Source organism: Salvelinus sp. IW2-2015, linkage group LG30, assembly GCF_002910315.2.
Source record: "Salvelinus sp. IW2-2015 linkage group LG30, ASM291031v2, whole genome shotgun sequence".
NCBI classification, from domain to species: domain Eukaryota; kingdom Metazoa; phylum Chordata; class Actinopteri; order Salmoniformes; family Salmonidae; genus Salvelinus; species Salvelinus sp. IW2-2015.
The window spans coordinates 11,651,245-11,662,050 of record NC_036869.1 but is presented as its reverse complement, the minus strand read 5'-3'; the positions used below and the strand labels follow the sequence as shown (position 1 = coordinate 11,662,050).

At 49.2% G+C, this 10,806-nt stretch overlaps 1 protein-coding gene across 1 annotated transcript in view; it reads right to left on the bottom strand.

Moving 5' to 3' along the window:
* LOC111955136 (trafficking protein particle complex subunit 9) overlaps positions 1 to 10,806 on the bottom strand; it is a 150,157-nt gene that overhangs the window by 122,858 nt on the left and 16,493 nt on the right. The window contains exons 10-12 of the mRNA XM_070436029.1: positions 8,449 to 8,484; positions 6,250 to 6,466; positions 3,076 to 3,219 (exon numbers count right to left, since the gene is read on the bottom strand). Of these exons, the coding sequence (XP_070292130.1) occupies positions 3,076 to 3,219; positions 6,250 to 6,466; positions 8,449 to 8,484 (397 nt within the window). The remainder of the gene's footprint in view (positions 1 to 3,075; positions 3,220 to 6,249; positions 6,467 to 8,448; positions 8,485 to 10,806) is intronic.

The window sequence follows — 10,806 nt, the reverse complement described above, 5'->3', positions numbered from 1 at the left end:
CGCTGGTATGAGAGCCCTGAGCAAGCAGTGAAGAGGGCTTATCGAGCATCGCTGAAGTAAGCAGGTGAGACAGGCTGGTATGAAGATTGCTGCAGAAGCAGGCTGAGAGAGGCTGGTATGAGATGCGCGACGCAGGGTAGTAGAGCAGGGCTGGTATGCAGATGTGAGAAGCAGGGAGAGAGGGTGCGCCTATGATGATGCTAGAGGGAAGCAGGGGATGGAGAAGGGGAGAGGGCTGGTATGAGATGCCTGAAGAAGCAGCAGCAGGAGAGAGGGCTGGTATGCAGATCGCTGAAGAAGCAGGTGAGAGAGGGCTGTATGAAGATGCTGAGAGCAGGTGAGAGAGGCTGGTATGAGATGCTGAGAAGCAGGGAGAGAGGGCTGGTATGAGACTGCTGAGAAGCAGGTGCAGAGGGGAGGGCTGGTATGAGACTGCTGAGAAGCAGTGAGAGAGGGGTGATCACGATCGCTGAAGAAGGCAGGAGAGAGGGCTGGTATGAGATGCTGAGGAAGCAGGGAGAGAGGGCTGGTATGAGATGCTGAGAAGCAGGTGACGAGGAGGGGCTGTATCGAGACTGCTGAGAAGAGGAGAGAGAGGGCTGGTATGAGACTGCTGAGAGCAGGTGAGAGAGGGCTGGTATGAGATGCTGAGAAGCAGTGAGAGAGGCTGGTATGACATGTGAGAAGCAGGTGAGAGAGGGCTGGTATGACGCATGCTGAGAAGCAGGTGAGAGAGGGCTGGTATGAGATGCTGAGAAGCAGGAGAAGAGGGCTGGTATCGAGATGCTGAGAAGCAGGTGAGAGAGGCTGGTATGAGAGATGCTGAGGAAGCGTACGAGGGGAGAGAGGGCTGGTATGAGATGCTGAGACAGCAGGTGAGACGAGGGCTGGTATGAGATGCTGAGAAGCCAGGTGACGAGAGGGCTGGTATAGATTGCTGAGAGCAGGATGCAACGCGAGGGCTGGTATGAGATGCTGAGAAGCAGGTGAGAGAGGCTGGTTGAGATGCTGAGAACAGGTGAGGAGAGGGCTGGTTGCGATGTACTAGAGACTGTTACTGACCTGAGAAGCAGGTGAAGAGGGCTGGTATGAGAATGCTGAGACACAGGTGAGAGAAGGGCTCGTATGAGTCGCTCGAGAGCGTAGGAAGCAGGGCTGCGGTTATGAGATGCTGAGAAAGCAGCGTGGGGAGAGCGGATTGACAGCTGAGAGCCGTGAGGAGGGCTGATGATGCTGAGAAGCAGGTGAGGACGAGGGCTGGTATGAGATGCTGACGAGCGGTGAGAGAGCGGTCTAGGTAGAAGCGTGGGAGAGGGCTGGTATTGAGATGCTGAGAAGCAGGGAGAGAGGGCTGTATGAGATGCTGAGAAGCAGGTGAGAGAGGCTGGTATGAGATGCTGAAAGCAGGTGAGAGAGGCTGGTTATGAGATGCTGAGAAGCAGGGGTGAGACGCAGGCTGCGTATGACATGCTGAGAAGCAGCAGTGAGAGAGGGCTGGCTATGAGATGCTTGAAGAGACCAGGTGAGAGAGAGGCTGGTATGAGATGCTGAGAGAGAAGACAGCGTAGCGTGAGGACGAGGGCGGATCGAGATGCTGAGAAGCAGGAAGAGGCTGGATCTGTGAAAGGAGGAGGGCTGGATGCAGATGCTGCCAGAAGCAGGTGAGAGAGGGCTGGATGAGACGATGCTGAGAGCAGGTGAGGAGAGGGCTGGTATGACGATGATGGAGCAGTGAGTGAGGAGAGGGCTGTATGAGATGCTGAGAAGCAGGTGCAGAAGAGCGGCTGTATTTTATGAAGATGCTGAGAAGCAATTGAGAGCAGCCGCTGTCATGAAAGATGCTATGCAGGATAGAGAGCTGGATGATCTAGCAGCTGGGGGCTGGTAATGCTGAGAAGCGGTATGAGAGGGCAGGATAGAGGCTGGGACAGGTGAGGGTCGGCTCGTATAGATGCTGAGAAGCAGGCTGAGAAGGGCTGGTATGAAGATGCGAAAGACAGCAGGTGAGAGAGGGGTTATACGAATGCTGCAGAAGCAGGTGAGAGAGGGTGGTATGAGATGCTGAGAAGCGAAAGGCGAGAGATGTAAGCAGGAGACGAGCTTGATGCTGAGCAGAGGTGGAGCATTGCTGAGAGCAGGTGAGAGAGGGCTGGTATGAGATGACTGAAGAAGCAGGTGAGACGGAGGCTGTAGAGAGATGCTGAGAAAGCAGGAAAAGGTCAGACGCGAGAAGCAGGGAGAGGGCTGTAGAGAGTGCGAGAAGCAGGTGGAGGAAGCTGGTCATTTATTAGCATCTGCTGGAGGAAGCAGGTGAGGAGGGCTGGTATATGAGATGCTGAAGAAGCGCTGTGAGAGAAGGGTGGTATCGAGATGCTGGAAAGCAGGTGAGAGAGGGCTGTCGGAGACGCTGAGAAGCAGTCGAGACAGGGCTGGTATTAGATCGAAGAGTCTGAAGCTGTAGACGCGAAGCAGGTCGAGGAGAGGGGCTGTCGGAGACGCTTGGAGACAGCAGCTGAGAGAGGCTTGGTATGAGATGCTGAGAACCGGCGGTGAGGTGAGAGAGGGCTGGTATGAGATGCTGAGAAGCAGGTGAGAGAGGGCTGGTCGGAGACGCTGAGAAGCAGGTGAGACAGGGCTGGTATGAGATGCTGAGAAGCAGGTGAGAGAGGGCTGGTCGGAGACGCTGAGAAGCAGGTGAGAGAGGGCTGGTATGAGATGCTGAGAAGCAGGTGAGAGAGGGTATTCAGTATTCTGAAAGGGTGGTAGTATCATATGAAACAGGACTACAGTATTCTGAAAGGTTGGTATCATAAGTATCATGACGTTTTGGTTCCGTGATATTACTGTGGTACTGGTATACCGTGCAACACTAATTCCTGAGCTTGTCAGATTCTTTTGATTCCGTACATGTAGAGGTTTTTTCCCATGCATCTGTTGACACTTAAAGGGGTGCGAGTTTACATTGATGAAAGAGTACACTCTCAAAGACAATGGAGAGTGTGACCGTCTGGGTTTTGGTAGCTGTCTGTGTGTGTGTGTGTGTGTGTGTGTGTGCGTGCGTGCGTGTTGGCTGACCTTGGTCCGAGAGGAAGTCCAGCATGGTCTGGAGCAGAAAGGAGAGGTGGCGGACGGACAGGCCGGGGTTTCCCATACGACGGGATGCGTACACCAGCTCATGGAGCAAACGCACCTGTACCGTCGCCCAGCCACGGTGGGGACCTGGAGGAGAGGAGAAGATTATTTTACTGTCCCATGTAAATTCATTTCCAACTAAAATGTGTCTTCTGCTTTAACCATCCAGGCCCCTCTGTAAGACACATACAGAGGTTGGATCAGAGGGCAGCCACACTACCGTACCTCTGCAGCTGGTTTTAGGGATTACATGCCTTGCTCGAGGGCACAAAGGCATTTAGGATTTGAGAGTGAGTGGGATCCTCCAAACATTCTCCCACCAGAGCGGCGTGAGATTGGGAGCTGTGCAGTGTGGCGTTGACTTCAAGTAATTAGTGTTCTGCAGCAGAAAACACATCAGCAGACATCATAATAACCTGCTAGCTTTACACTGGTGTTCTGGGGAGCATGGATGGGTCTCAGCGTTACGTAACATTACATTCTCCACAACCCCACAACATTCCCCAGGCTATACTCAAGGCTGTCAGGGCTGGTGCACTGAGGGAGCGGGGAGGGAGAGAAGGGACAAAAAGTGCAAGAGGAGGAGGAGAGAGAGAGAGAGAAGGGGAAATAAGGCCAGCCTACTCAGAGGTTAATAAGAATCAATTGTTCCCTGAGCTACACAGTCTGAGGAGCTCATAAAATCTTGACCAAGATGCGTGTCCGTTATCAGTGTTCTCTGTACTGTGGGATTATATTATTATTAAATAAATAACCAAATGTTATTCATTGCTACCGACTTCTGTCATCTGCAAAAATGATATTAATGCAAATCTTTTCTAAGCCATTTCCTCCTCAGTGAAGCTGCAGCGCCCACTAAGCAGCCTAAATATAGCAGCATCAACCTGTCTGTAACATCATGTGAAGCTACCGCTGCTTATCTGAAGGGCACCAACACAGAGGAGAGGATAGGACACACAGTGGCTTTCACTGTGGCAGTCGCCCTCTCTCGTTCTTCCTGGCTCTCGTTCACTGTGGCTCTCACACCTCTCTCTTTCTGTATCAAAACACCATGAACTCTGGAAGCTCTGTATTCACTCCTTAATTGCTAAATAAAGGTGTGCCAAAACCTCTTATTCTCGCTCTCCATCACTCCCTCTCTTTCTCCCTTCCTCCCTCCTTCCTTCTCCCCTGCCTCCCTCCCTCTCTTTCTCCCCTTCCTCCCTTTCTCCCCCTCTCCCTCTTTCTGCCTCCCTCTCTTTCTCCTCTCTCCCCTCCCTCTCTCTCAACCTCCCCTCCCTCTCCCTCTCTTTCGCCCCTCCCTCCCTCTCTTTTGCCCCTCCCTCCCTCCATCTCGCCCCCTCCATCTCGCCCCCTCCCTCTTTCTCCCCCTTTTTCTCCCATCCCTCTCTCCCTCTCTTTCTCCCCTCCCTCCCTTTCTCCCCCTCCCTCTCTTTCTCCCCTCCCTCCCTCTCGCCCCCTCCCTTTCTCTCCTCCCTCCCTTTCTCTCCTCCCTCCCTTTCTCTCCTCCCTCCCTTTCTCTCCTCCCTCCCTTTCTCTCCTCCATCCCTCTTTCCCTCTCTCTCCCCCCCTCTCTTTCTCCATCTTTCTCCCTTCCCTCTCTCCCCCTCCCCCTCTCTCGCTCTCTTTCTCCCTTCCCTCTCTCTCCCCCCTCCCTCCCTCTCCCCCCTCCCTCCCTCTCTTTCTCCCCTCCCTCTCTTTCTCCCCTCCCCGCCTCCTTTTCTCTCTCCCCCTCCCTCATTTTCTCTCTCCCCCTCCCTCCTTCTCCTACAGCTAAATGTCTTCTTCTGTGGTATTTGCGAGGCGATATTCAAGGTGTCGTGGAATCCAATTAGCATCACCATGAGAATGACACTCTGCCGCACAATCCTCACCCTGTCACACAAGCACACACACGCACCACCCTGTCACACACTGCCTGCATCAAAAGGCACTGTACATTCTGGTAGGAGAATTAGCAGTTCTCTGTAAGGTGATGTCTGATACTACTGTCATCCCCTTCTGTCATTAAAACATGAACAGTGCAGCAGGGATTAAAAGCATGGCAGCTAAATGCCTTTTTGTGAGTTTGTGGTCTTTGAAACAGTGTTAACTCCAAACAAAGTGAGAGAGAGAGAAAAAGAGAAAGTCTTCTCAACCTGGTAAAGAAGAGAGTGCTGAGAGGGCTCCCTAGCCAATTAAAAACCAATTTGCTTGTTCATGTCTCTGCTGGCCAGCCCTGTACCAGGCCGTGTTGGAATACACTATTGAGCCCCATTTCTTCTCTGTTAGCCTCCTGCACCAGGGGCCTGGCCAGCTCTCTCCTCCTCCCAGCTCAATAAACTCCCCCCTGATACCTCTCCTCAGGCTCAGAGGCCTGGTCGTAGTAGAAAGTCATGCTGCCTTATGAGGAACATTTCTTTCTTTCTTTTTCTGCTTTGTCTTGTAAACAAAGTTAGGGAGGAAGATATCCATAGTCAGACAGACACACACTTCACTCCCAACTACACTACAGCATAATCGTTTGACTACCTCTCACAATTGTTTTCCACAGCAGGGAAGTGGAGGTCAACAACAACGTCTCTCTCTCTGCCTGACAGAAACTCTTCTCAAGTGAGTGCTTGAAAGAGGATCACAGTAGAGATAGAGGACTCTGAATGTTTTCTCTGTCAGTGTTTCTTTTATGCTCCAGTCCCTCGTGGTGGAGTGGGTTGAGCCGGGTGAGGGTCAAGAGCCTGCAGTGCACAGCAGCTTATCCTAAGGACCCTGACTGAAAGAGTGTGTGTGTGTGTGTGGTGTGTGGTGTGTGGTGTGTGTGTGTGTGTGTGTGTGTGTGTGTGTGTGTGTGTGTGTGGCAGAGGTCTGGGTCAGCACAGGTCTCAAATCAATTGTGTGTCTTTTTGCGCAAAGTGGTGCCCGGAATACGTATTACCCCTGAGAAGAGCTCTTGAAGAGAAGATCCTTTAAATAAAGCTCAGAGCAAGGCAATGTTATTCAATTTCTTGCTAAGTACTGACCTTACTGAAACAGATGTCTGTGCTTATGTGTGTGTGTTATTGATAATATAAAGTTGTAGGGATCACTCAACAGTGTATGGGACAGTTTTGACACAGAGTAAAGGCATATCCAGTTGGGTACCTTTGCTGAAGTCTTTGGGGTCGAAGCAGAGGCTGTATCCAGGCAGGGTCTCCAGCAGCAGCTTGTAGCAGGCCCTCCAGCCAGGCTCTGGGATGGTGGGGGCCACACACTGCATGGCTGCTACCCGCTTGAAGAAGGCTGACTTACGGTGGAAACCAATCAGGTGGTAGAGCTCAGAGAGGATGCTGTAACGCTGGATCTTCTCTTCCTCTGACAGCTGAGAAAACAGAGATCATTGGTTGGTTGGTTAAGTGGTTTGTTAAGTGGTTTTAATGTGTTGGTAACTGATTTGTTAAGTGGTTAATTGGCAGGTTAATTGGTTGGTTAATTGGTTGCTTGGTTGGTTAATTMATTGGTTGGTTKATTTATTGGTTAATTGGTTGGTTGATTGGTTGGTTAATTGGTTAAATTGTTAATTGATTGGTTAATTGGTTGATAATTGGTTGGTTAATTGGTTGGTGATGGACTGATTTTATTAGATTGAAAAACTATTTCAACCACACACATGGAAACACTGCATTTAAATCGAGACCACCCGTACCTAAAATGTCAGACTTACAGTCAGTCATGCGTGCATAKATTTTATGTACGGTTGTCCCAGATTTGTTTTATGAATCAAATTGAACTTTTCCAGAGATTCATTTGGAAATAAGCTGCATAACTTGTGTTACTGTCAAGGATTGATAGTAATATTTATATTTTATTCCATTTAGCAGGGGGGTTTTTGTATTTTTTTTACCCCCTTTTTCTCCCCAATTTCGATCTTGTCTCATCGCTGCAACTCCCCAATGGGCTCGGAGGCGAAGGTCGGGTGATGCGTCCTCCGAAACATGACCCACCAAACTGCGCTTCTTAACGAAAGCCAGTGTGTCAGAGGAAACACAGTTTAACTGACAACAGAGGTCAGCCTGCAGGCGCCTGGCCTACCACAAGGAGTCGCTAGAGCACAATGAGCCAAGTCAAGCCCCCCCCGGCCAAACCCTCCCCAAACCGGGACGATCCTGGGCCAATTGTGCGCCACCCTAGTGGTTGGTGATACAGCCTGGGATTGAACCCAGGTCTGTAGTGACGCCTCTAGCACTGCGATGCAGTGCCTTAGACCGCTGTGCCACTCAGGAGGCCCTAGCAGAAGCATCTGCTAATAAATGGCATATATTATTATAAATCCTTGACGATAACACAAAACTTATTTCCAAACAAATCTCTGGAAAAGTTCAATTTGATTTCTAAAACAAATCTGTGGAAAGGTTATGAGAATGATCAGTCACTGCACAATGGAAAGGAGGTGGTGGCACACTGGCAGAATCCGCCAAGACACAAGTGAGATTTCCCTCCAAGAGAGACAGGCCTACAGAGCAGCACAGACTGTGTGACTGCCTGAATAGAGCAGGCTTTCAGTCCCTCGCAGGATGGCCTTAGGCACCTGTCAGAGGAGCTTTCCTGTGTGTCAAGTTATGGGACCTGTGTGTTGGCAGGTGATCCTCACACAGGCAAGCAGCAGTGACATGTGCCTTAGTACAGGACCGGTGGGTTAACAGATTGTATGGGACCTGGGGGTTAACAGCCTCTATGGGACCTGGGGGTTAACAGCCTCTATGGGACCTGGGGGTTAACAGCCTCTATGGGACCTGGGGGTTAAGCCTCTTATGGACTGGGGGTTTAACAGCTCTATGGGACTGGGGGTTAACAGCTCTATGGGACCTGGGGGTTAACAGACTCTATGGGACTGGGGTAAGACTCTATGGGACTGGGGGTTAACAGACTCTGAATGGGGGTTAACAGCCTCTATGGGACCTGGGGTTTACAGATTGTATGGGACCTGGGGGTTAACAGATTGTATGGGACTGGGGGTAAAGACTCTATGGACCTGGGGGGTAAGACTCTATGGGACTGGGGTTTACAGCCTCTAATGGGAACTGGGGGTTAACAGACTCTATGGGACCTGGGGGTTAACAGATTGTATGGGACCTGGGTGTTGGGCAAGTCCTTTGGTTTCCCATAGGGAAGGAGTTTTCCTGCTATATGATCTAGGTAAAACTTCTGGACCCGGTTAGACAACACTGGGGCCAGAGTTTTTCCTGAATATGAGATGTAAGCATGGGACTTGACTAGGTAAACTCTGGTCCTTACAGTGTGTTGCGACCAGTATGATGGTTCTCCTCCCAGAGAGGTACAGCTACATGTCAGGTGAGGTCTTACCTGTCCCAGGTTGATGTAGACAGCATTCTGGAGGAACTCTGAGGCTCCATGGCCTCTTCTGAATGGCTAGCACCTGACTGCTTACACACGCTCAAGCTCTATACAGTTCGCATTCTTTATACTGGGGGAGGGATGAGGAGGGAAGAGGGGGAGGGATGAAGGAGAGGAAGAGGGGGAGGGAAGAAAGAGAAGACGAGGGGGAGGGATGAAGGAGAGGAAGAGGGGGAGGGAGATGATAAGAACAGACACAGCCCAGGATCAGCATAAGGAAAACCTAACTAACCAATGAGGACTTCTGACTTCTCCCACCCTGCGTAATATTCTGAACAGATGTATTGCATCATCGGTCTCTTTCAACTACAGACATCTGTATCAGAGGCGTGAGATTACTGATCACAGTCCATGGGGTGATACGGAACCTCTGTCGTTCATTGTTACTTTTCGCCACATGATTCTTCCAGGGGAGTTCCGGGTTCCCACCTAGTAGTTATATTGAAGTAGAAACTGGACTCGATGTACAATAGTGCTGCTTAGACTCCATACACTTCTCTCTCACACAACCAGCCAGCCAACCCTATCCCCATTGTCTCCTTWTTAAAATTCAATTAATATCTGAATGGTCCCGTCGTGTCGAGATATAATGTAATTTAATTTGGAGTGAACTAGTTACAGGTAAAAGGGCCAAGCGAGGTCAGAGCAAAAATCCAATTATAATAGTGGCAATAACACACTGCAGACTTTCAGAAGGTCTACTGGGATGTTATGGATGCTACGCATCTGTGATTCTATCCCAATCTTTTAGGTTTGTTTGTTAGTTTTTGTTCATGCATACCTGTGTTATAACAGTAAGTATAGTTACTAATAGACTAACAATGCAATTAACTAATGTCTAGTCTTGATGGCAATGATGCTCTACATTTTTTTTTGGGGGGGGAGATTTCAATTGTTGGGGTAATATGGCATTTGAGATGGCCCCACACTTCCATTTGGCTAATTGTAACAGACAGTGATATCATGCTAGCTAAGCTTTCCAATGTTGACTGCAGTGCACTCAGACATATTCTCCTGTAGTCAGCATGTAGTAGTTTGTTTACAGTGTGCATACAGCCTCCCTCTGCTGCAGCAGACTGCCCAACCATCACTGATARCTAGTGAGCTACTGTCCCCTGGTGGACATGTTGAGATCTGCAAACTGGATAGTGGATAATGAAATACTGTCTGCAAACAGCATCGGTCTGCAAGGCGCAAACACTGAACCTTCTCGTTGAAACGTCGCATGTAATGAAGTCTGCAGGAGCATTCAACAGTGTGTGTKTGTTTATTTCCTAGGATCTATACTTTTTGTACCCTGCAGATGAAAAATAGCTAGATGTACGTACAGTGCTTTCGAAATATTCTTGTCCATGCAGGAGATGGAACAAAGTAGACAGGAGCATTCAAGTGTGTGTGGGAAAATCTATTTCTTATCTTTTCCAATACCTTGCCATAGTAGGAGATGGCCTCCTTGTATTTCTCTATGATGTCTTCAGGGCTCAGGCAGTTCTTGGCCCGACCGATTTCACTGCTGGTGTCTGCACTGATCCCATTGGCTGTGAGTGCACCTGGGGGGGAGAGAAGGGAAAAAATGACATTAAAGACTGGGAACATTGTCGATGTTATCAGACCCATCCACCACCTGGCTCTTCACATCCATGCATATGGCCAAAGTCACAACAACCAACAATGATATACTCAGAAACTGAGTATAGCATACCTGAGCATACACATTTAACGCAGCGTCGACAGGCGTTTCAAACACCGAGATATCAAGACAACGCTCAATAATTGCCATGCACGGCATTCACTTTTATATGGAAATACAAAACAATCTATCTATAAATGAAAGGCCTTCACGGGTCACTGTGCACTGTTACGTGATCAAAATGTCATTGTGTGCTCAGTAGTTTGGAGCGTTTCAATTGAAATAGGAGTAGTATCTCTCGTCTACCTATGTGATTTGAATACACATTTTGTATTGAGAAAACTTTGCCTAGAAACGGCGCTAGCTGGGTCCATAGCAACGGTGTCTCGGCGATGTCACTATGACCCAGCGTTACATGTGAATCATAAGACTACTCTGGGATCACACACACATACTAGAAATGTATACACTCACTGTACTGTAACTTGGTTTGAATAAAAACATTGCTAAGTGGTCCTCTTTAGCTCAGTTAGTAAAGCATGGTGCTTATAGCGCCAGGATAATGGGTTCGATTCCCGGGACCACCCATATGTAAACAATTTGGGCACACACGACTGCAAGTCACATTGGATAAAAGCATCTGCTAAATGGAATATATTACACTTTTTTTTTTTTTT